Source organism: Mirounga leonina, unplaced genomic scaffold (assembly GCF_011800145.1).
Source record: "Mirounga leonina isolate KUSES-001 unplaced genomic scaffold, KU_Mleo_1.0 Mir_166, whole genome shotgun sequence".
NCBI classification, from domain to species: Eukaryota; Metazoa; Chordata; class Mammalia; order Carnivora; family Phocidae; genus Mirounga; species Mirounga leonina.
The window spans coordinates 7,960,426-7,987,531 of NW_023270418.1; the positions used below are offsets into that span (position 1 = coordinate 7,960,426).

The 27,106-nt window shown below is 36.3% G+C and overlaps 1 protein-coding gene across 1 annotated transcript in view; it reads right to left on the reverse strand.

The window, feature by feature from the left end:
- The window catches only part of KIF18A (kinesin family member 18A), a 91,049-nt gene that overhangs the window by 61,473 nt on the left and 2,470 nt on the right, over positions 1-27,106 (reverse strand). The window contains exons 2-9 of the mRNA XM_035012478.1: positions 21,005-21,377; positions 18,557-18,714; positions 9,258-9,362; positions 8,073-8,183; positions 6,441-6,638; positions 4,154-4,330; positions 2,043-2,117; positions 1,742-1,854 (exon numbers count right to left, since the gene is read on the reverse strand). Coding sequence (XP_034868369.1) covers positions 1,742-1,854; positions 2,043-2,117; positions 4,154-4,330; positions 6,441-6,638; positions 8,073-8,183; positions 9,258-9,362; positions 18,557-18,714; positions 21,005-21,329 — 1,262 coding nt within the window. The 5' untranslated portion in view covers positions 21,330-21,377. The remainder of the gene's footprint in view (positions 1-1,741; positions 1,855-2,042; positions 2,118-4,153; positions 4,331-6,440; positions 6,639-8,072; positions 8,184-9,257; positions 9,363-18,556; positions 18,715-21,004; positions 21,378-27,106) is intronic.

Genomic DNA, 27,106 nt, shown 5'->3' on the forward strand with positions numbered 1-27,106 from the left:
CCTCACACCAGTCAGAATGGCTAAAATTAACAAGTCAGGAAACGACAGATGTTGGCGGGGATGCGGAGAAAGGGGAACCCTCCTCCACTGTTGGTGGGAATGCAAGCTGGTGCAGCCACTCTGGAAAACTGTATGGAGGTTCCTCAAAAAGTTGAAAATAGAGCTACCATATGATCCAGCAATTGCACTACTGGGTATTTACCCCAAAGATACAAAAGTAGGGATCCGAAAGGGTATGTGCACCCCGATGTTTATAGCAGCAATGTCCACAATAGCCAAACTGTGGAAAGAGCCAAGATGTCCATCGACAGATGAATGGATAAAGAAGATGTGGTATATATATACAATGGAGTATTATGCAGCCATCAAAAGGAATGAGATCTTGCCATTTGCAATGACATGGATGGAACTGGAGGGTATTATGTTGAGTGAAATAAGCCAAACAGAGAAAGACATGTATCATATGATCTCACTGATATGAGGAATTCTTAATCGCAGGAAACAAACTGAGGGTTGCTGGAGTGGGGGGTGGGGTGGGAGGGATGGGGTGACTGGGTGATAGACACTGGGGAGGGTATGTGCTCTGGTAAGTGCTGTGAATTGTGCAAGACTGTTGAATCTCAGATCTGTACCTCTGAAACAAATAATGCAATATATGTTAAGAAAAAAAAAAAGAAGAAGAAGGTAGCGGGAGGGGAAGAATGAAGCGGGGGAAATCGGAGGGGTAGATGAACCATGAGAGATGATGGACTCTGAAAAACAAATAGGGTTCTAGAGGGGAGGGGGGTGGGAGGATGGGTTAGCCTGGTGGTGGGTATTGAGGAGGGCACATTCTGCATGGAGCACTGGGTGTTATGCACAAACAATGAATCATGGAACACTTCATCTAAAATTAATGATGTAATGTATGCGGACTAACATAAGAATAAAAAAAAATTTACCTGTTAAAAAGCTTAGGTGGAATTTATCAAAATTCTATATTAATTTATATCTCTCAGAGATGTCCCTTCAAATAATTAACTAAACAAACTAAATACATGAATTATTAGTTATACATAGTCAAGAAAAGGTAGATAAAATTTATATGAATTATACGAATAATGATATTATGCCAGATGAGACTGCCTAAATGTTTGTTACCCAAAATTCCTATGTTGAAACCTAACACGCAAGGTGATGGTATTAGGAGGTGGGGCCTTTGGGAGGTAATCAGTTCATGAGGGCAGGAACCCCCCACCCCGCCGTGGATGAGATTAGTAACCTTAAAAAGAGGCTCCCAGAGTCCATATGAGGATTCAGGCATTGAAATCTTCAGCTTGAAAGAAATGCCTTCACCCAACTATGCCAGCCCCCTGATCTTGGGACTTCCAACCTCCAGAACTATGAGAAATAATTTTGTTTGTTTTGTTTTTAAGAGACCAGTCTGTGGTATTTTGTTACAACAGCCTGAATGGAATAAGACACCTGAGAAGAAAAATATGAAAACTGCTAAAAAACTAATTTCGTAAGTGACATAATCGGCCTTACTTTCTCCATCTTATACCTAAGTCCTGGTATAATCACAATCACATATTAAAATGATCTGATCTCCAAAGTGTGCAAAATATAAAGAGCAGTAGTCAGTGGCTTCCTGAATTCAGTTGAGAATATATAAAGACATACAACAAATGATAACATAAAATATCTGACTAAATTTTAAAACCATAAAATCCTCAAAGTGAGATCTTAATGTCATTTTTACCTTTCAATTTCTTTTTCCTGAGGGTTTGAAATCATTAATTTTGCTTTGTTATTTTCCTCAGTAAGGGCTTTCTGTTCTTCATAGGCTTTTAATTTTTCTTTTAACATTAATATCTAGTAGAGAGAAACACTAGTTAAAATACAAATTATTTATCTCTATTATACGTGGCTACAGAAAAATTTTAGCTGTGAAAAATAACTGAACATGCCAGATTTTCAACTGTAATAGGAAAAAACGTCAAATTTGTAGGCATAAGTTTGCAGAATCCCATAAATGAGGAACTAAGGGAAATTAGACATACCTCTTCCTTCTGCTCATTACAGATCTTTACATACTGAGTTATATGATTGTCGAGGTTAAGAACATTGCTCTTCAACTGTTAAAAAGATAGAAATTATGATTGCATATGTATAGAGAGATAATCACATAACTATATATACAAAAAAATGGCATTATATCCTTATTAATTCAGCTCCATGAATTCAGAATTTGTGACAATTACAATCATGTGACAATCATGATCAATTACACTTATGTTCAAAATCTATAACAAGAAGATATGCTGAGCACATTTATAAAATAAATGAAATAATAAAGAAATTATCTTACTATCTGAGAAAGGTAGTTTTAAGAACTTACAAAGCATTCTTCACATTATAATTAAAATTGCCCACTTTCTTTTTCCTCTGACTTCTAAGAAATTTAGAGATAATTTTAAGTTTCAATAATTTCTAAGCTCACTAGTTTTTAACGAGTTATTACATTTTATCCTTTTTATAATTGTATGGGCTCCTTGGCAGCTACGGAATAGTGGAAGAACATCAAACAGAAGTTCAAATACTTGATTTCGAGGCCCTGTCCACTTCTCACTTAACTGATTTAGAATTTGGTACTTAAAATTCTGAGCATGGGATTCCTCAACTGTGAAGTAGAGCCTTCCTCAGTGGGTTGCTGTAAGGACTACATGAAAAACGTGTGAAAAGCTTTGCATACCCATAGAGAATATCCTTTTCCAATTAATTATATAGATTATATGAACATTTCTTTAAGAAAGACAATAACAGTGTGGGGGTTCCTCAAAAAGTTGAAAATAGAGCTACCGTATGACCCAGCAATTGCACTACTGGGTATTTACCCCAAAGATACAGATGTAGTGAAAAGAAGGGACATATGCACCCCAATGTTCATAGCAGCAATGTCTACAATAGCCAAACTGTGGAAAGAGCCGAGATGCTCTTCAACAGACGAATGGATAAAGAAGATGTGGTCCATATATATGATGGAATGTTACTCAGCCATCAGTAAGGATGAATACCCAACGTTTGCATCAACATGAATGGGACTGGAGGAGATTATGCTAAGTGAAACAAGTCAAGCAGAGAAAGTCAATTATCATATGGTTTCACTTATTTGTGGAACATAAGGAATAGCATGGAGGACATTAGGAGAAGGAAGGGAAAAATGAAGGGGGAGAAATCGGAGGGGGAGACGAACCACGAGAGACTCTGGACTCCAAGAAACAAACTGAGGATTTTAGAGGGGAGGGGGGTGGGGGGGATTGGTTAGCCCAGTGATGGGTATTAACGAGGGTACATACTGCTTGGAGCACTCGGTGTTACACGCAAACAATGAATCATGGAACACTTCATCAAAAACTAATGATGTACTGTATGGTGACTAACATAAAAAAAAAAAAAGACAATAACCTGCTCATCTTCATACAGTGGGAGTAGCAGAGGGGTAAACAGCAGAAGCCATTATACCACTTAAACTCTTGGTTTTTTCTGACCCTGAGATCCTGCGATTTTAAAAATACATCACGGTTGACTTATATTTTTTTAGTCACCCCAAATTACTGGCAAAAATACTGACCTAACCAATCATTATTATATCATTAGAGCTATATAGAGATTGGTTACATCAATATTATGAATTATTTTAAAAGGGCTATTTACTTTATAAACTGAGGCAGATATATCTATTTTACAGATGAAATGACTGAGGCTTGGAGAGATTACCTAACATGTCCAAGGTTTTCAGGTAGAAAGGGGTGGTGCTAAGTTAAAGCAGATAACATTATCCTTGGCTGTAACAAATATGCTAAAGCTCTGACCAATTATTCCAGTGTACCATCAAAATATCATGTGCCATGATATGAAAAAGGTCAGGAAGAAAGGCACTAAAGCATCCTAGCTCCCAAAAGACTAAATAATAATATCTATTATATATGTAATCAAGATGCTTAATGGTTTAATTGTCCAAGTTAATGCTCAATTAACCAAGCTAATAGACATTTCTAACCCTGTTTGCTAATTCCTTAGTAAAAATACAACTCTAATTAACATTTTTTAAAGTTATAAAAATAGTATACATCCAATGCCCTTACAACAAAGGCAGACTAAACACACTTACAGAAGATTTAATGTCCTTTGCACGGTTAGCATACTTAAGAGTGTTATACGTGTCATCGTAGAACACAGAGGAAGGACTAACAGCAGCTATCATTATAGTTTGACAGTTTCCTCCAAGAGAATCCTTTAACAAGCGAGTGAGCTTACTATTTCTGTAAGGAATATGCGGGTTCTTTCTCTGAAAGAACAAAAAAAGAATTCTTATGTCATTTTCCACATTTAAATTCAAACCTGCTATCACTTCACTCTAAGAATTCAAGCACTGCCCAACTTTGCCCAGACTTACGATATAATTGGTGATCGAAATGATGATAATGAATCTTATGGAACTACTGAGTGAATATATAAAACAAATATCCTACTTAAAGATTATGTTCCCATCTAAATAAATATAAACTTTAGTTAATAAAAAAACATCAATATTGGTTCATCAGTTGTGGTAAGTATACCAAATAAATGTGAGATGTTAACAACTGGGAAAACTGAGTGTGGGGTATAGTTAACAAAATCTTTCCATATTAACTTTTCTTTATCAGAAACAAAATGTTCATATAAAAAAAATCTCCATTATTTAAAAAGAAATTAAAATACAAAAGCAATGTATGACCTATTCAAATCTACTATAGGAATAATAAGAATCCTGCATGGCAGAGAGCTATTTCTCTCATTAAATAATTAGCTAACATGGATACAAAGTAAATTAAAACTATAATCTTACAGAGACTTTGTCTGAAAGGATAACACAGCTCTAAGAGAACTTATATTTCTAGGTTTTCCTTTACTTAAAAGATACAGTTCTGATTTTAAAGTAAAAAACAAATTTTCCAAAAAGCACAACTTCCCTAAAAACAGAACATTATAATGTTAAGCTGAAAGCAACCTTATGTTATACAATGTAAATTTTTCACATTACAGAAGAGAAAAACGGATGCTAAACAAAAAGTGAAATGACTTGCTTCAGTTAACATGGCTGATAACTCAGAGCTAGAAATAGGCCCTAGGTGTCCCAGCTCCCAGTAGTACTGTGCTTTCCACCATAGCAGTGTTTCCCACATAGTGTGGAATGCGCGCTGCTGGTGTTAACTTGAAATGATTTTATATGTACAAGACATGCATTAAACACGGACTCATAAATGACTCAATAGGAGTCAATTATTAAAAATTAAGTTGGTGTAACTGAGGGTTCTGGGGGGGGGTGGGAGGACGGGTTAGCCTGGTGATGGGTATTAAAGAGGGCACGTTCTGCATGGAGCACTGGGTGTTATGCACAAACAATGAATCATGGAACACTACATCTAAAACTAATGATGTAATGTATGGTGATTAACGTAACAATAAAAAAATTAAAAAAAAATTAAGTTGGTATGGAAAAAATGCTATAAATGGCTTAAGTTTAGAAAACCAGTCTCTATATCATACTGTCTGCTTACATGTTTGAGATTTTAACTTAGAAAACAGAGGACATCTTTGCCTTTACATGATTTCAGGAATTTGTTTTTTTTAAAAAAGACTTCCCAAATCATTTTAATATACTCTTACTAATTCAAAATACAACATTTTCCTAGCACTCGTTGACTTGTATTTTCCTAAATAAAGAAATTTCTTAAAGCTTGAACCTGGCTTCAACTTAAATTAATGATCACATTTTAATTAAAAAAAAAGGAAGTCAGTTTTACCAATACAGAAGTTGTCAAATATGCTGTGTTCTAGTAAGCACTCTGGCATATAGTAGATGTAAAATATTTTTAAATGGCCTAAAAGCAACTAATAAACATTATACTATTAGGTGATTTAATTATATTTTGTATTTTAAGCCCCTCATCTGAAGAAAAATTAACTCTTAATATTTAACCCAATTTTATAGTATATAAAATACTAATCAGAACAGAATTTGTTTTCCTAAAATGTAGTTTTTGTATTTATCCCAATTCAATTATGCTTGTTGTGTAGTGATCACTAAATGGTCATTTTATTAATCAGGTTTAAAATAAGTGATGAGAAAGTACCATAGAATATTAACTATCAATATGATATTCAATACATTTCTTTCAACAAATTCTAATTATAAAACTGGAAATTAAAACTAAGCCAAACCAAACCAAACACAGCTTTATTTGATATCATAGACTTTCTACAGTCTTTGCTCTATCAAATATTACTGATATATTCTTGAAATTTGGTATATAACAGATCTTCAAAACAAAACTATTTTAAGTAGTAACTTCCTAGGAATTACACATATTTCAATATTTCAAAATACTTAAAATAAAGAAACATAAAGTACCTACCTTTGTATCTGCTAAGGCATTGATAACATTCCCAAGAGCTAAGAGTGATCGATTAATATTTGTGCCTTCAATAAACCGGGTTCCTTTAGCACTGGTAGTACTGGCTCTCTCAGACCCTGCCAGGTCAATGAGTGACATCTTGGCAATTCGTACATTTTGACTGATACTTGCTGTTTTGTCTTGTTGTCGCAAATAAATCTTTTTGAAATTACAGAATAGGAAAAATGAGGATAAGATTTAACAAAATTAAAAAGGAAACATGCCCTTTATTTTTAAAAGAACATGAAATCAAAATTATTTTCATTTTAAAAACAAACTGAACAAAGTATAATAATCTGATTGGCTGATATCCAAGAACACCAGAAATAATTATGGAAGTTGAAAAAAACTCAAAAATGAAAAGATTTCCTACATATGTACCAGAGGGCAAATAACTCCTGATCTGATAGAAGCTCAAAACAACTGCCATTTGTGTTCTGGTAACCCCTGTGCCAGATCATAGAATTATCAGAGGTTGTGGTTGGGGCACAGGTACTCTAGAAATAATGTTCCTAACCAAAAACCAAAGGCAGTGGTCAGAATGTGCATGTCTCCAGGAATTGTTCCTCAAGGAAAGCTGAATTTTAATGTTGACCCAAACTGAAGTCTAAGAGTATTCTAATTCCCAAAACTGTTGTAATTATAATTAAGAAAATATCCCATAAAAAAAATAGTAAAATATACATGTCATGTTCAGTCCATTAGAGTAAAGCATAATTTATTGAATTTGTAGTTTAACTGAAATAAATTAAGTAGATTGGTAAGATTAGCTATTATTCCATTATAAAGATCTTTGTTAATATTCATATAGGGCAGGGTCTAAAGACATTTTGGGGAAATTTCAGTGTCATAGATAAACATTTCTCTTATGACTACTGATAAATGAAGAGTTAGTGGAAAGAACATAAAGGATTAATAAAATTTTATGAGCTGGTGACTTTCTGAATGACTTGATTGCCTCAGATATGAATTCTTTCAACTATATCAATTTCTTACTGTAAATTGGGTTACACTAGCATAATCCAGAATGAAGCTATAAAGTAATTTGGATTTTAACAGGACTGGAAACTACAAAAAATAATAGCTACTAACATATGCTTTACCTCTTTCTAGAATTGTATTCCTAAAAAGAACTGTATCAATGCAATCAATGTCCTTAAGGAATGCAAGTATTTGCAAGGTCCCTATGATGAAATCTTTAAAAAAGTGAATCAGAATCTCCCCAATTTATTGCTTCTGTAAATCTATACCTAAAAAGAGAAGGTCTGCTCTGAATATAAGATTATCCTTAGGAAAGATTAAATATTTTCACTAACTAAAAAACACAAGGAAAAAAACCCTTTAACGCTACCACCTTACTATCCTGTATCTTCACACAGTAAAAATTTATACTTCTGATTTACATCATCTCAATTCTGATTATTCTTGATAAAATCTATTCAAAGCTCCAAAATAAAGGAAATGCTGAGGAAGGAGCAGACAGCTGAAGGGATTTTATTTGCATATATGAAAATTACCCCACATGAATTTGGCTTTGTTTATTTTAAATTAAATTTTAAGAACAAGATTTCTTAACAAGAAATGGCCTGTTACCTGGAAAACAGCATGAGAACGAGAAGATGTGGCATTCATATCAGTGGGATGCTGTGTCCTGTTTTTGTTTCCACTATCCAATAACTGTAAAATCTCCTCTGAGGATTTGGGCTAGAGAAGTTTTAAGTGGAAGAAAAACATACAAATAGCCATCTATCTTTAAAATTTTTAATAAACTTTTAACAAGAAAAAAGACTTTTAAAGATAAAATAAAAGGTAAAAATGCATTCTATAAATTGTATCCCATTAAATATTTCCTACATAGTACTAAGCAAAAGATATACAGTTTACCTTTGAACAATGCGGGGGTTCAGGGCACTGACACACCTCTCCCCTCCAGGCAACTGAGAATCCACATGTAACTTATGACTTCCCAAAAGTTTTGCTAATAACCTACTGTTGACTTCAAACCTTACTGATTATATGAACAGTTAATACAGATTTTGTATATTACATATATTATATACTATATTCTTACAATAAATGAAGCTAGAGAAAAGGAAATGTTATGAAGAGAATCATAAGAAAGAGAAAATACACTTGCAGTACTGTACTGTATTTATTTTATTCAGTTAGCCACTGTATAGTGTACTGTATTTATTAAAAAAATCCGCATATAAGAGGACCTGTTCATCTCAAACCCATGTTGTTCAAGGGTCAACTATTCTTTGGTGTTATATGAGAAATAAAAGATAAGATCTTATCTATTGGAGGAGATAAAATATAAATGTATTAAGCAGAATACAGAGTTTAAATTTGCAAGATTTTTAAAAGAAAAGCTCATTTAGAGTGACTGGGTGGCTCAGTCAGTTAAGCATTGGAATCTTGATTTTGGCTCAGGTCATAATCTCAGGGTTGTGAGACTGAACCCCATGTTGGGCTCCATGCTGGGTGTAGAGCCTGCTTAAGATTCTCTTTCTCCCTCTGTCCCTCCCCTTGAGCTCTTGCTCTCTCTAAAAAACAAACAAACAAAAAACCCCAACCCTCTTGCCTAAAAACAACTACAAAAAGAAAAGCTCATTCAATTATTTCAAAGGAAAACAAAATAATATTGAAGAGTATTCTGATTATTTTAATTCTGCCCTTCATTATTTTTCTTCTTTCTTGAACACAACAGAAAATAAATAAATGGCTAAATAACCACACTTATTATTACAATAAGGAAAAAGAAATTTATAAACATACCTGATGTAAAGTCAATCCCTGAACGACTACCCCTTTTTGGGCGTCTTCCCGAACAGCAAGTGGCCCTGAATTTACTAAGAGGTCACGAATCTGTTCATTATATACCTTAAGGAAAAACAAAACAAAAACCAAAAAAAAACCCTGCTTTAGCACTGATGTTGAAATAATAGTGACATCACACATGTTGCTGACTTAAAATTGTATTAGAATTACATCTTAAAGGTAAGCAGCAACTCATTTGCATTCATCTCACCCCTTCTATCTCAGGCTGCCATTAATTTTCTATCATCTGAAAAAACAGAAGAGTTTTCAGTTTGCAACTGAAATTTAAGGGTGGAATCATTACACTCTCTCTCCATAATTCCTAACTTGATGATTACGGTGAAACAGAAATAAGATAGCTTGAATTGCCTTCTCCTATTTTCTGGAAGTATATGGGACACATGGTCTTGGGAAATTCTAGTAAGTTATATGGAGGTGGCATGGTTCTTACTGAAGATGTTTATTATTTCATGATGTCCAAAAGGTCAAAACTTTTTAAATTGTTGAGCTTAAGAGTTAAAACCCATACTCAAGGATCGACAGTATTTATTTCATTTCTCCTTTATTTACATTAAATTTAATATGCAATTCTTAATAATAAGTCCCATAATAGGTCCCCTTTACTCCCTCTTTAGGAACTAAGGCCCTAGGAGGTTAAGTGATTTGTTCATGGTCACAAAAGTAATAGCAGTGTAAGGATGGGAGTCCAGATATCCTCATTCTACTGCATGGCACTGAATATACATCTGTATTTTAGGTCTTTGGCAATTTTTTTCCCCCAGTAATTTCTGTAAGCAATTCCTTTTTTAGTAATTTTTTAGCAATTTTTCAAATAATTTCTATAAACAATGTATAGAAATAGTGCTATTGATCTGTTTTTACAAATTTATTAAAGGTACTTAATTTTCTACTTGCCAACCAAATGATCACAACTGGTAAGATTTAAAAAAGCATACAGACTTAGGCTTTAAGAATTATTTGGTATAAGTTATTTCTATGTTCTAATAAATAGTCTGTAGTGATACTTCATTGCTGGTAAGATTTTCTACAATGAATGATAACCACTTTTAAATGTAATAAAACTCTTAAAAGTAGTAAAATATGAAGATGTAATTTTTTGGTTCTTATTTTTCTGATAAGCAGTAGTCACTTTTCAAATGCTTCCCCTTTCCCATTTCAATCATACAAAATACAAAATTAGAACAACCAATCTCAAGCCAGTCTACACATCAGAATCACCTGGGAGCTTTTAAAAAACATAGATGCCTCGGCCACAATCAGGACCTATTAAATTAAAATATCCAAGGGTTGAGGCCTAGGCATGTCTGTTTTTAAAACCTCCATAAGCCAACTATGGTGCACAGCCTGAGTGGAAAGCCATTAGATCAGACATTGCCTTACCATTAATAAAACAAAGGCGGATTAAAAGAAATAAAAAACAATTAAAAACATTATAAAAATAACCAAATTTCAAAATTCGCCCATTTATAAAAGGGTCTAAGGAAGAAATAAATAATATTGCTATGTTCTTTACCCCTAATTAAGTTCAAAGCAATTTTTTTCAGTACTTAACTATAGAAAAGGAGTTTTATTTTTCTTTTATTTCCAAGTTCTGTAGACAAGAAAATTTTTATCAACATACATATCTTAACCAATTTTTGAAATGTGAAGAACCTTTCTCAGTAGGAATCAAACTACCAGTTGTCAACAAGAGAGCTGTGACTACCAGAATTTTTTTCTCTGATACCACAAATGAATAGGCAGTAAAATCATGGATTTGTTTCTTTACTGGTATCTGAAACACTACCTGAATGAAAAGTTAGTGTGTCTATATCCTAGTTATGACTTGTTGAATGTCACCTATTACTAAGGGGGCAGAAGACCTCAAAGAATGAGGACATAAGAGACAGCATGAAGGAGCCTTGATTGGCCAAATCTAGCATATGAGCATACGAATAAATAATTTTGGAAAAGGATTATAAGCTATTAAATAATATTAAGAATCTATGAATCCACACTGATATAATAAAGGAAAAGTTCTTCCATATAGTAGAAAGCCAATGAATAAATGTAGACAAAATGATGGAATTTAAATATCACTATTATCTACCATCATAATAATAATTGATTTAGGCATGAATCATCAGTGGATGTCAATAGTAACAGATGAAAATTTGAGGAATAAGAGGATAAAGGGTAAAGTAGTATCTTTATAGTGCAGAAATTCTGCCAAGACCAACATAATGAAATGGATCAAAGTTAACAAAGCCAGTAATGGGACTAACTAACCATACCAGCCTCTTGATATGCTACTATAAGAACTCAACATTACTTCCATGGTGTTTCTGCCAGTGCATAACCTGAATCTAATCATTGACTAACCCCAATTAGGGGCTTTATGACAGTGACATAAAACACAGAAAAAAATCCAGATTGAGACTAAAGAGATATAACAACTGAATGCAATTTATGATCTTAGATTTTCTTTTTCAATAAAGGGCATCATCAGAATAATTGGCAAAATCTTATTAAGATTTATAGATTAGGTACTGGTGTTCAATCATTATTAATTTCCTGATTTTGATAACTATTCAGTGGTTATTTAAGAAAATGTCCTGTTTTTACAAGTCTGTAACTTAAACAGTTCAGAAAAAGAAATAGATACACACACATACAGAGGGAGAAAGCAAAGATAGTAAAATGTTAACATATGGGGGATCTGGATAAAGGGTATCTGGAAGTTCTTTGTGCTAATCTTGCTAATCAGAAATTAGGCCAAAATAAAATACTCCGCAGAAAAAGAGTAAGATGCGTAACAAATACTTAAGACCAGGAATTTTAATGATTTTATATATTCATAAGAAAATTCTATATGACAGAATAGTTTGAATGGGCCATGGTACTTCTTAAAGATTTCTAAAGGGGAGGGGGGAAAGATGGTGGAGGAGTAGGGGACCCTATTTCAACTGGTTCCCGGAATTGACCTGGATATCTACCAGACCACTCTGAGCACCCACGAAACGAGCCTGAGATGTAAGAAGATCTGGATCTCTACAAACAGAATATCACAGGCGGTTGGTTTTGAGGTACGAAGCGGAGAGCCGTGATTCTGCGGGCAGATATCGGAGGATAAACGGCAGCGGAAGGGTGCCTGGACATGGGGATCCTACACCAAGGGTGAATGACAGCCTCACGCGCTGGGGATGGGCACAGACTCGCAGACCCGTAGCATCGGTAAAGGACTTTAGGGCAGCCCCTGGGGTGGAAAACCAGTGCAGCGGCATCGCGCGCATGCGAACCGCAGCCCCCTGGACAGAAACCCGGACTGACGGTCGCGTGCATGAGAACTGCAGCCTCCGAGACGAAACCCGGTGTGCCGGGGTCGCACTGGTGAACTGCAACCCCCCGGGGTGGAAACCCCGAGCGGCGGAGTCGCGAGCGCGCCAACTGGGAGCAGCTGTCAGTTTTAGAAGCACAAAGGGCAGAGATGTGCCCCGACCTGGAGGCAGGACTGGGAGCACTGCGGAGGGGCGCACAACCCAGGACGCTGCAGTTTATAGCAGCACGGACAGAAACAGAGACAGTGTGGCCTGGAGAGTTCACTGAAGAACAGACTGAGGTCTCTCTGCTCTGAGGCAGAGGGTTGGAAACGGTCTCTTCTGCTCTGACTTGCGGAAGAGACGCGGAAAGTCACCAGGGAAAGGCGCCAGAGAACAAAAGCCCCAAAGACTGATTCCCACTGAGCCCATCCCCCGCCACAGGGGCACAGGGCAACTCCGCCCAAACAGGGTTGCCTGAGTAACAGCGCGGCAGGCCCCTTCCCCAGAAGACAGGCTGGGAAAACAAGAGCAACCCTAAGGTCCCAAGAAAACAGGTGCATCTTGCTTGGGTTCTGGTCAATAATTTGGACTCTATACATTCCCTCAAACACCCATCAACAGAATGACTAGGAGGAGGATCCCCCAAAACAGAAAAGACTCAGAGATTATGACTTATGCTGCAGATTTACAAATGGATGCAGATATAACCAAGATGTCGGAGATGGAATTCAGGCTAGCAATTATGAAGACAATCGCTAGAATGGAGAAATCAAGTAATGGCAACATAGAGTCTCTAAGGGCAGAAATGAAAGCTGAATTGGCAGAATTTAAAAATGCTATCAATGAGATCCAATCCAATCTAGATAATCTAACAGCTAGGGGAAGTGAGGCAGAAGAACGAATAAGCGACCTGGAAGACAATATAATAGATAAAAAGGGAAAAGAGGAGGCCAGGGAAAAACAACACAGAATCCATGAAAATAGAATCAGAGAAATAAATGACACCATGAAGCGTTCCAGTGTCAGAATAATTGGAATCCGGAGGGAGTGGAGAGAGAGAGAGGACTAGAAGATGTATTTGAGCAAATCGTAGCTGAGAACTTCCCTAATCTGGGGAATGAAACAAACATTTGCATCCCAGAGGCAGAGAGGACCCCTCCCAAGATCAAGGAAAACAGGCCAACACCCCGGCATGTAATAATAAAACTTGCAAATCTTAGAACCAAGGAAACCACCTTAAGGGCAATAAGGGGGAAGAGATTCCTTACGTACAGAGGGAGGAACATCAGAATAACGTCAGACGTATCCACAGAGACCTGGCATGCCAGAAAGGCCTGGCAAGACATATTCAGCGTACTAAATGAAAAGAACATGCAGCCAAGAATACTTTTTCCAGCAAGGCTGTCATTTAGAATGGATGGAGAGATGCAGAGCTTCCACGACCAGCAGAAACTGAAAGAATATGTGACCACTAAGCCAGCCTTGCAAGAAATATTAAGGGGGGTTCTATAAAAGGAGAAAGACCCCAAGAGCGATATACAACAGAAATTTACAGGTACAATCTATAAAAACAAGGTCTTCACAGGCAACATGATGACAATTAATTCATATCTTTCAATAATCACTCTCAACATGAATGGCCTAAATGCTCCCATAAAATGGCACAGGGTTGCAGATTGGATAGACAGGACCCATCCATATGCTATCTACAAAAGACTCATTTTGAACCTAAAGATACATCCAGACTGAAAGTGAAGGGATGGATATCCATCTTCTATGCCAGTGAACCTCAAAAGAAAGCTGGGGTAGCAATTATATCAGACAAATTAGATTTTAAACTAAAGTCTGTAATTAAAGACACAGAAGAACACTATATCATTCTTAAAGGGTCTATCCAACAAGAAGATCTAACAATTGTAAATATCTATGCCCCCAACATGGGAGCAGCCATCTACATAAGCCAACTGTTAACCAAAATAAAGAGTCATATTGATAACAATACGTTAATTGTAGGAGACCTCAATACTCCACTCTCAGCAATGGACAGATCATCTAAGCAGAAAATCAACGAGGAAACAAGAGCTTTGAATGATACATTGGACCAGATGGACCTCATAGATATTTCCAGAACATTCCACCCTAAAACAACAGAATACTCATTCTTCTCGAGCACACATGGAACTTTCTCCAGAATAGACCATATACTGGATCACAAATCAGGTCTCAATCGATACCAAAAGATTGAGATTATTCCCTGCATATTCTCAGACGACAGTGCTCTAAAACTGGAACTCAATCACAAGAAAAAATTTGGCAGACATTCAAACACTTGGAAGCTAAAGACCACTCTGCTCAAGAATGTTTGGGTCAACCAAGAAATCAAAGAAGAACTTAAACAATTCATGGAAATCAATGAGAACGAAAACACATCGGTCCAAAACCTATGAGATACTGCAAAAGCGGTCCTAAGGGGGAAATACATAGCCATCCAAGCCTCACTCAAAAAAATAGAAAAATCCCAAATTTACCAACTAACTCTACACCTTAAAGAACTAGAGAAAAAGCAACAAACGACACCTAAGCCACCATTAGAAGAGAAATAATTAAAATTAGAGCAGAAATCAATGAATTAGAAACCAGAAACACAGTAGAGCAGATCAATGAAACTAGAAGCTGGTTCTTTGAAAGAATTAATAAGATTGATAAACCACTGGCCAGACTTATCCAAAAGAAAAGAGAAAGGACCCAAATTAATAAAATTATGAATGAAAGGGAAGAGATCATGACTAACACCAAGGAAATAGAAACAATTATTAGAAATTATTATCAACTATATGCCAATAAACTGAGCAATCTGGATGAAATGGAGGGCTTCCTGGAAACCTATAAGTTGCCAAGACTGAAACAGGAAGAAATTGACAACCTGAATAGGCCAATAACCAGTAACGAGATTGAAGCAGTGATCAAAAACCTCCCAAAAAACAAGAGTCCAGGGCCTGATGGATTCCCTGGGGAATTCTACCAAACATTCAAAGAAGAAATAATACCTATTCTACTGAAGCTGTTTCAAAAAATAGAAACAGAAGGAAAACTTCCAAACTCATTCTATGAGGCCAGCATTACCTTAATCCCCAAACCAGGCAAAGACCCCATCAAAAAGGAGAATTTCAGACCGATATCCCTAGTGAATACGGATTCCAAAATCGTCAACAAAATCCTAGCTAATAGGATCCAACAATGCATTAAAAGGATCATCCACCACGACCAAGTGGGATTTATCCCCGGGATGCAAGGGTGGTTCAACATTCGCAAATCAATCATTGTGATAGAACACATTAACAAGAGGAGGGAGAAGAACCATATGGTCTTCTCAATTGATGCAGAAAAAGCATTTGACAAAATACAACATCCTTTCCTGATTAAAACTCTCCAGAGTATAGGGATAGAGGGAACATTCCTCAAGCTCATAAAATCCATCTATGAAAAACCCACAGCGAATATCATCCTCAATGGGGAAAAGCTGAGAGCCTTTCCCTTAAGATCAGGAACATGTCAAGGGTGCCCACTCTCACCACTGTTGTTCAACATAGTACTAGAAGTCCTAGCAACAGCAATCAGACAACAAAAAGAAATAAAAGGTATTCAAATTGGCAAAGAAGAAGTCAAACTCTCTCTTTTTGCAGACGACATGATACTTTATGTGGAAAACCCAAAAGACTCCACCCCCAAATTACTAGAACTCATCCAGCAATTCAGCAATGTGGCAGGATACAAAATCAATGCACAGAAATCAGTTGCTTTCTTATACACTAACAACGCAACTGTAGAAAGAGAAATTAAAGAAACAATTCCATTTACAATAGCACCAAAAACCATAAGATACCTCGGAATAAACCTAACCAAAGAGGTAAAGGATCTATACTCTAGGAACTACAAAACACTCATGAAAGAAATTGAAGAAGACACAAAAAGATGGAAAAATATTCCATGCTCATGGATCGGAAGAATAAACATTGTTAAAATGTCTATGCTACCCAGAGCAATCTATACCTTCAATGTCATCCCGATCAAAATTCCAATGACATTTTTCTAAGTGCTGGAACAAACAATCCTAAAATTTGTATGGAATCAGAAAAGACCCCGAATCGCCAAGGAGATGTTGAAAAAGAAAAAGAAAGCTGGGGGCATCACGTTGCCCGATTTCAAAGCTGTGATCACCAAGACAGCATGGTACTGGCACAAAAACAGACATACAGACCAATGGAACAGAACAGAGAACCCAGATATGGACCCTCAACTCTATGGTCAAATAATCTTTGACAAAGCAGGAAAAAACATGCAATGGAAAAAAGACAGTCTCTTCAATAAATGGTGCTGGGAAAATTGGACAGCCACATGCAGAAGAATGAAACTCGACCATTCTGTAACACCATTCACAAAGATAAACTCAAAGTGGATGAAAGACCTCAATGTGAGACAGGAATCCATCAAAATCCTAAAGGAGAACATAGGCAGTAACCTCTTTGACATCGGCCACAGCAACTTCTTTCAAGATACATCTCCAAAAGCTAGTGAAAGAAAATCAGAAATGAACTTTTGGGACTTCATCAAGATAAAAAGCTTCTGCACAGCAAAGGAAACAGTCAACAAAACAAAGAGGCAACCCACAGAATGGGAGAAGATATTTGCAAATGACACTACAGATAAAGGGCTGGTATCCAAGATCTATAAAGAACTTCTCAAATTCAACACCCCCCAAAAAAATAACCAAGTCAAAAAGTGGGCAGAAAAGATGAGCAGACACTTCTCTGAAGAAGACATACAAATGGCTAACAGACACATGAAAAAATGTTCATCATCATTAGCCATCAGGGAAATCCAAATCAAAACCACACTGAGGGGGCGCCTGAGTGGCTCAGTCGGTTAAGCGGCTGCCTTCAGCTCGGGTCATGATCCCAGGGTCCTGGGATCGAGCCCCGCATAGGGCTCCCTGCTCGGCGGAGAGCCTGCTTCTCCTTCTCCCTCTGTCTGCCGCTCTGCCTACTTGTGCTCTCTATCTCTGTTAAATAAATAAATAAATAAAAAATCTTTAAAAACAAAAAAACACACTGAGATACCACCTTACACCAGTTAGAATGGCCAAAATGGACAGGGAAAGAAACAACAAATGTTGGGGAGGTTGTGGAGAAAGGGGAACCCTCTTACACTGTTGGTGGGAATGCAAGTTGGTACAGCCACTTTGGAAAACAGTGTGGAGGTTTCTCAAAAATTTAAAATTAGAGCTACCCTATGACCTAGCAATTGCACTCCTGGGTATTTACCCCAAAGACACAGATGTAGTGAAAAGAAGGGCCATATGCACCCCAATGTTCATAGCAGCAATGTCCGCAATAGCCAAACTGTGGAAAGAGCCGAGATGCCCTTCAACAGATGAATGGATAAAGATGTGATCCATATATACAATGGAATATTACTCAGCCATCAGAAAAGATGAATACCCAACTTTTGCATCAACATGAATGGGACTGGAGGAGATTATGCTAAGTGAAACAAGTCAAGCAGAGAAAGTCAATTATCATAGGGTTTCACTTACTTGTGGAACAAAAGGAATAGGATGGAGGACATTAGGAGAAGGAAGGGAAAAATGGGCGGGGGGAATTGGAGGGTGAGATGAACCATGAGACTATGGACTCTGAGAAACAAACAGGGTTTTAGAGGGGAGGGGGGAGGGGGCATTGGTTAGCCCGGTGATGGGTATTAAGAAGGGCACATACTGCATGGAGCACTGGGTGTTATACGAAAACAATGGATCATGGATCACTACATCAAAAACTAATGATGTAATGTATGGTGACTAACATAACATAATAAAATTAAAAAAAAAAAAAGATTTCTAAATACTATTGACTAAACTAAAGAATGATTCTGTCAACTTACCTCCAGATAAGAAACTGCAGTACTACATACTTTCTCTTCTTTAATCTCATCCATGGATTTATAAAGGTCTAACATTGTTAGATACATTACTCCAGGTTCAGCAGCTGATCCTAGCATCGTGTGGGTCTTCCCAGCTCCAGTGGCACCATATGCAAGTACTGAGTTTTTATAAAAAGGGATCAAAGCTCTTTATTATGACATACAACATTACTATATCCACTGTCTAGTGGATAGTTCAATCTGGGTATTCTGAACATAATTTTAAACCCAACAGGTCCAAAATTAACTTACAGTCTTATCCTTAATACCTGGGAATTTTAGCACAAATCCACTCTTCTCCTATATTCTGTATTCTGGTTAATGGTACCATCCTCCTGTCATCTGCTCCCTTTCTTCCATAGCAATCTTACATGTTTTAATTAATCAGTTATCAGTCTCCCTATCTAGTCTCAATATTCTTTAATCCATCCCTTAGAATTTTTTAGTTTTTTTTTTTTTATGAAAACAAAATCCAGGGGCGCCTGGGTGGCTCAGTTGGTTAAGCGACTGCCTTCGGCTCAGGTCATGATCCTGGAGTCCCGGGATCGAGTCCCGCATCGGGCTCCCTGCTTGGCAGGGAGCCTGCTTCTCCCTCTGACCCTCCCCCCTCTCATGTGCTCTCTCTCTCTCTCATTCTGTCTCAAATAAATAAATAAAATCTTTAAAAAAAAAAAAAACAAAACCAAAATCTGAATATGTTAAATCTTCCTAATTGCTCAACAGTCCTACATGAGAAGTTCAAATTCCTTGCCTTGGAATACTACTAGACACTGTCTCCAGCCTATTTCTTCCTTGCTGTGGTCTAGGTATACTAGATTGTGTGAAGTTCTCTGCATGTGCTGCTTCTTTTCTACTCCCCTGCCTTTCCACTGAAGAGTTCCTCTATTTAATCCAGCTGGAATATTTACATCTGTTCACATTCAGCATAAATGTCACTTTTCCATGTCTTCCCTGTCACAGCTACTCCCTCATTTGAGCCCTCAGTATATGCTACACGTCCTTTTATTCTAGTATGTATCACACTGTACTTCCAACTGTGAGCTCCTCCAAGGCTGAGGCTGTGTATCCTTCATAACTAGCAAATCACCTGACACAAAGCAGATATTCACTACAAGTTTGCTGAAAGAATGAATTCCAATGGCAGTCTTTTAGAAATTCCTCTCTAAAATTTGTGTTTTAGGCAAATTATTTTGTTTCCATGATTCTCTCCAGTATAACATAAAAGTGATGTGTTCTTCAAACACAAAACGAAACAAAAAGGTACTCTGAATTACATATGGCAAATACCTGACATAATATAAAATCATCATCATTATTGGTAAAAATATTTTTAAGTTAAAAAGTTAAATTTCTCTGCTAAGCCAAATATTAACAAACTACTAAGATACTTTTCAGTAGAATCAATTAAACTGACATGTTTCATTCTGTTCTATTTTATGTAAGCTAGCAGTACATCAAAAAGTCTTAAGAAAGCTGGATAATAATATAAAATAAAGCCAAGAAGAAAACAAAGATTCAGTATTAGTTTGGTAGAGATTTTTTCATTTGGAGTCAAGAAAAATTTAAATCTCTGGAGACAGTACGGAGTTTCATGAATGGAGAAAACAATATACACTTAAAAATGAGAATGATAGCAGTTCTAATCAATAAACCACATTCTATTCTTATTTGACCAAGAGGGTAAGTCTTCTGTAATAAAACTGAATGAGTCAGTGAAAGACAGTGAAACATATTACAGTTTTAGGGTATCTTAAAGAAAATGTCGTAAATGGTGGTAATTACAAAAATAAGATATAAATAATGGTGTTAAGTGCCTTCTAAGTATTGAATTAACTGGCCTTTAGATCTCCTTCTAGGAAATAAACATGGCCATTTTGAAAGGCAAATTACTATAGATCTATCCAGAGTACTAGAGATGCTTTCTGGGCTGAAGATATGCTAAAATAGAACATGATACTCAATTAACATGGGCTTTTAACATTTTTTTTCAAGGTACAATAAAGAGAAATGGTTCTGTGAAGAAACTTGCCAAGTGTTCAGAAATGTCCAATTCTTCTCAGGGATAGACAGTTGTATAGGTAAGCAGCGGGAATATTAATGAATACAACTTGTGAGAAATCTGGCATCAACTGCAAGACCCATGTGGTTTAATAACATAGGAAATTGAAAAGATGACTGTCTATAGGGACTATAGTAAGACTTTGGAAGAGAAAGTTCCACAAATTATATGTTTTGTATAATGCCTAAATTTCAAAGAAAGTCTACATTTACAGTGAAATTCTACTGAATTTAATAATTTTTAGTAAACAAGCACCTTATTGATTATGTTTAGAATGGGCCAAGTAGATGTCCATTCTAAAGTAAGACTGAAATCAGATGGAAATATTAAACTCTAACTGAAACAATTACCTGTGCAATTATATCCGTTCAAAAAACTACGAAGAATTGGCTTAGTAGTATGTTCAAAAACTTCCAATTGAGTTGAAGTTTCATCAAAAACTGCATCAAATACAAATTTGAGATCCTTATTTTGTCTCTTTGTAATATCTCGATTTGCAGTTTTCTTTCCATGGAAAAAACTAATTTCTTCTTGTTTGGGATCAAAAACTAGGATATGCTTATCCACAACATGGACCACTTTATGGAATCCAGCTGCCTTTTCTTTTGTGTTTTCCGGACGCACACGAACAACTACTTTCATATGGTGACACAGGTCTTCCTCAGTAACAGACATTGTTGATTATCTTGCTTCCCCTGTTTAAATGAATGCCTGAATATTCCTCTGTAATTAAAAAAGAAAATAAAGTATGAATATTAGTTCTATTGTATACAATATGACTGACATATAGTATTCATTATAAAAAGGTGTTAATTCTATTCCACTTACCTGGTAAATGTTATTGGAAATATATTTAAACACACACACACACACACACACACACACACACACTTCACTCCCAGATTCAAAACCTTCCAATGGTTCTTTATTTTATTCAGAATACAAGCTGAAGTTCTCTAAATGGTCTCCATTTTCACCTCATGTTTTATTGATCTTCCCTTTGCTCCCTCTATTCCAGCTAACCCATCAAGCACCCCAATGGGGTCTTTCCACCTGCCATTCTCTCCATTGCCAAATGCTTTCTTCAGTATCTACATGACTAACTCCCTTCTTTCAAGTCCCTGCTCAAATGTTGCCCTCCCGACTACTCTGATTAAAACTGCCAATCCAGGGCGCCTGGGTGGCTCAGTTGGTTAAGCGACTGCCTTCGGCTCAGGTCATGATCCTGGAGTCCCAGGATGGAGTCCCGCATCGGGCTCCCTGCTCAGCGAGGAGCCTGCTTCTCCCTCTGACCCTCCGCCCCTCATGTACTCTCTCTCTCTCTCATTCTCGCTCTCTCAAATAAATAAATAAATCTTTAAAAAAAAAAAAAACTGCCAATCCAATTCCTAATTACCCTTATACTGCTCTATTCTTTACCAAAGCACTTACCATCTCCAAAAGGTAGATACTTTTTACTTATTATGTTTATTTTCTCTATTCCAGTTAAACTATGTACTCTTTAAGTACATGTATATTTTTAAAAATCTGTTTTGCTTATTGATGTGTTCCAAGAGCCTAAAACAGTGCCCAGCGCAGGGTAGACTATATAAGTATTTGATGAATAAATAAATTAGAAAATCTAAAAGGTTTTTAATTTTTTTTCTTAGTTTTAACTTTTATATTCTCAATTAATTTCTGGATAGTTGAGGTTTCCAAACTACCGATCTTTGTTAGTTTATCTTTGCTTTTACTTTTTATTTTTATGTGAGGCAGTCTGAAAGTCAGACCGTAAATTTTAAACCTAATATTGATGCACCCTAGACTTAGATCATTAGAGAGCAGATTCAGATCTCTGAATACACCATGGTGTATATGCTATCTTCATCATCTTCATACCCGGGCTAACTAATTGATGCATCCTTGGACTATTTTTAACCCTATGGGTTTGTGAGACACGTAGGGATGAGCCTCAGTGTATCAATTCCCACTGCCAAGAGGCTTGCAGCCAAGATCACTTTTACTAAAAATAGTTCATAAACCAAAATTCTCCCTTCATTACCTTGATGATTCTGAGAGATCTTTTGCTGTCCATTACCATAAGCCAAACTAATATAGGGCTGAAGCCCTTGTGAAAATCAAAGCTAGGTTTTTGGGTAGCCTATGACTGTATATGGTTTACCTATAGTGTTTGAGTCTAATAGGAAGCCCAGGGTCTGACTTCTGACTTATACTTCAGTAAAGAGATCTACCAGGGTCTTGTGTTTGTGTGATTTAATTTTTTGTTTTGTGATATAATCTGATCATTATCACTGCTGTGTAGATAACATACTGTAAGGAATAGAGACTAATTAGAACACTGAAGTAGTACAGACAGGAGATAATGTCAACTCAGAACAATTTGGTAGTCAGATTCTGGAAACATTCTGAAGGTAAAGATAATAGATTCTCCTGATAGATGTGGAGTATGAGAGAAAGACAGGATTCAAGAATAACTCCGAAGTTCTTGGCCTGAGTGTTGGAAGATCTAGACTTCTTGAATTTGAGACTTTTAATAGACATCCAGGTGGAAATGTCAAGGCAGTTGCAACCCAAGTTAAAGAAGTAAAGTCTGTCCTCAGAGCCTTAATGCTTCAAATGGCATTAAGATTTTGGGTAATCTTTAAATCAAGGAGAACAGGTTGATCAATTGTGTTAAATACTGCTAACAGGTAAAGTACACACTAAGAAGTAACCATGGGATTTAGTAACACAGAAGCCAATGAGAAGAACAGTTTTGGGGGAATGGTGGGACAAAAACGTGAATGAGAGAAGACTCAGTAAATACAGGAAATACTACTGCAAAAGTGAGCAAAGAAATGGTATGGTGGAAGGGGAAGAAAGGTTAAAAAAGATATTTTGTTTTTTTAAATGGGATAAATAACAACAGTGAAGCTGAAATATGTCATAAAACCACATACTTTTGGAAAGAATTCAAATAAAGCCAAAGTAATCTAAAAGCAGGAGACACCGGGCATGGCACTCCTTTTAGACTCTGTCCTTCCCCCAAAAATAGAACACCGAAGAAGTAAGGATGGTCATTTGGATTCTAACAGTCAGGTCCCAGATGAATTACTACTCTGCTCTTTCTTCATTCTTGAACTTCTGTCTAACCAAGTTCCACACAGCACCTATACCTCACTTCTATGACCTTGGACAACTTCCTTAACCTCACTGAGTCTCAGTTTCTCATTTGCATAAAAGAAACCTCAAAGCACTGTGAAGGCTAAAAGAGATAACAAGTATTAAGTGTATTGAGGCATTCAGTAAATGTCAGTTCTCTTCCCTATCTACCCCATTCCTGTCTCTTCTTGCCAAAGACACTGGCTCATCCTTTTATTGTTTCCCAATGGGCTCATGATGGCACTTTGGGTAGGATAAATCTTCCTTGTTTGGAACTGTTACATGTATTAGAGGATGTTTAGCATTTCTGAACTCCTTTTAGCATTCCTTGTGATACCAAAAACTGATCTCCATACAGACTTCTAAAACCTCTTAGGGATACTGAATAATGCTTTTCACCCCCAATGATAAATAAAATACACACAAATGAAATAGTTAAATAAGCATAAAAAGACATCAGGTAATTATTTTGAAATAGACCTTAGAATCTCAAGGTTGGATGGGATCTCCTGTCAATTAATTAACTAATCAACTCAATATGCTAACTATTAGATGTTGGAGCCAGATACCTTAGGTTAAAATTCCAGCTCTATACAACTTTGTTTTACAACTTGTTACAGATTTTAAGAAAGACATCGATCTTAATTTTTAAAGTATCACACATTTCTGGACTTTTTCAAAACAAATGAGTGAAAATAATTTTCTTAATAAAAATACCTAAGGTCAACAGGATCACCAAAATGTAAAAAATTAGTCTATGTTCAAATATACTGATGTCTCCAGGGATTAATGAAGTTTTTCCCTACATTAATACATAATGCCAGTTTTCTGTCCTAACATGGCCAAGTAAAAGAGATGGACATCTAGTTGATGCTGAATAAGGCACACAGAAAGTAAATCTTTGACCATGTTTACTAAGAAGCAGCAACAGAAAAGCCAAAGTATTGTTACCTATGTAATAACATGTTGATTCAAAAATTCTTTTCAGGCGCACCTGGCTGGCTCAGTGGGTAGAACATGCGACTTTTGATCTTGGGGTTGTAAGTTCAAGCACCAAGATGCGTGTAGAGATTACTTAAAAATAAAATCTTAAAAAAAAAATTCTGTTCACATGACTGTTCAGAAGATAGTATCACAGGCTCTGACCAATTTTGTCATATCTATTCCTAATTGTATTTGTTGAATAGATTCAAGAGTAAGCTGGTAGGATTTTTGTTGGTGGGACTAAAACATTAAAGATAAACAGTTCCAACACCATTGTTCATTATAATAGGAAGGTATTTGTCAAGACAAAATAGAATATAAAACAGAACAATGAAGAAGCTAATGAAGGCGCTTTAGTTGCTCACCTATAAAGTGAGAGGATTGGACTCTATGATACCTAAGGTCCATTTCTAGCTCTAATATTTTATGATTATTGGAAAGAAGTATAAGAAAGTGACAAGAAATAACAGCTAAAGGGACTGTATGTTTTTATCGTTATATTCCTAATGAGCCCGGTTCTGGTTTACAAAATTAGGAAAGTGGGAAGATCATGTTTTATAATAATCACTGAGGGTGGTTAAAACACCATGTCACTTAGTAAGGGTAACATCTAATTTTCTGGAATATTCACTTGCATAGAAAAACTCATCCCTCTGCTATATTTAATAAAGAAGTGTTAAAACCTAATTCTCTTCGGGGCGCCTGGGTGGCTCAGTCGTTAAGTGTCTGCCTTCGGCTCAGGTCATGATCCCAGGGTCCTGGGATCGAGCCCCGCATCAGGCTCCCTGCTCGGTGGGAAGCCTGCTTCTCCCTCTCCCACTCCCCCTGCTTGTGTTCCTGCTCTCACTGTGTCTCTCTCTGTCAAATAAATAAATAAAATCTTTAAAAAAAACAAAACAAAAAACAACAAAAACCTAATTCTCTTCAATAACTGCAAGCTAATATAAACCAAGCTGAAGAGGCAAATTCTAAACTTATAATATAAGCAGGTACTGTTCACCCAAGATAAATATAAGCCAATTAAGTTAAAGATTCACCCCCAATTATATGCAAGTACAATAATAAATTTTATTTACTTGATTGTATGTACAGATGCCTTCTTCAAGAGCAATCAGATCATGTTATGTATCTGTCATTCCCCAGCTCCAAACTCTCCAATGACTTCCTGCACAAGAATAAAATGCAAACTCCCTAGCATGTCCAGTAGGTTCTACATCTGGCCCCATCTACCTCTCTGACCTCTTTTTCAAATGGTATCCTCCCTCTTGATTATTCTGCTTCAGTCACACTGTCCTTCTTAGTGTTCCTAAAACATTCTGTCTTGTTCTAACCTCATGGCCTTGCACTTTCTCTTCTTTGCCTGGAAGGCACTACCTTCAGAGATTTGCAAACCTTAATCTCTCAGTTCGTTATTCATGTCTCTGTTCAAATATCACCTCACAGAGGCTTTCCCTAAAGATTCCATTCAAAATAGTGTCACCCTGCTCTTTCCTCTTCTATCTCTTACCAGCTTTATTTTTCTTCTTAGCATCTAGACTAATTGGAAAATATGTATCATTTGGTTACATATTTATTGCTTGTTTCCCCTCTAGAATATAAATACTATGAGAATACGGACTACATCTGTACCCCAGAACCTTGAACAGGGCTTGTTCAATATTTAGGACTCAGTACTTACTTGTTCAATAAATGAATGAATGAACTAATGCAGGTTTTCAAGATACATGTGCAAAACAAGTGCAAAATAGCAGACTTGGCATATAACCATTTGTATTTTTAAAAGACATACATATTTTTATATGTATGGGCTCTTTTAGGAAAAGAACACAAGAATTGATAGCATCAGTTGCCCCATAGTGGGGAATTATGAAGGTATGGGTGACAGGCAGGCTTATTTTCTACTGTATATCTTTTTGTATCATTTGGATTTTAAACAAGACTAGTTATTTTCCTTTCAAAAACAAAACAAAACAAAAAAGTATTAAAATTTACCGTAAGTACAATCCTTCATTTAATAATGTTGTATTTATAGAATACTTTCTAATGAACACTTAGTATACAAATAGAAATTGCTAAGCAATTTACATACTTCTTATTTAATCCCCCAAACAATCCAATGATATAGGTATTTATAATCATTTCTATTTTACAGAGGGATAACTATAATATAGATTAAGTTAATTGGCTAAAGTCACACTATTGGAAGCACAAGACATGGGATTTGAACTCAGACTAACTGGATGTAAAGCTGAAGTATTTAAATCACTATTCTTTTGGGGCGCCTGGGTGGCTCAGTTGGTTAAGCGACTGCCTACAGCTCAGGTCAT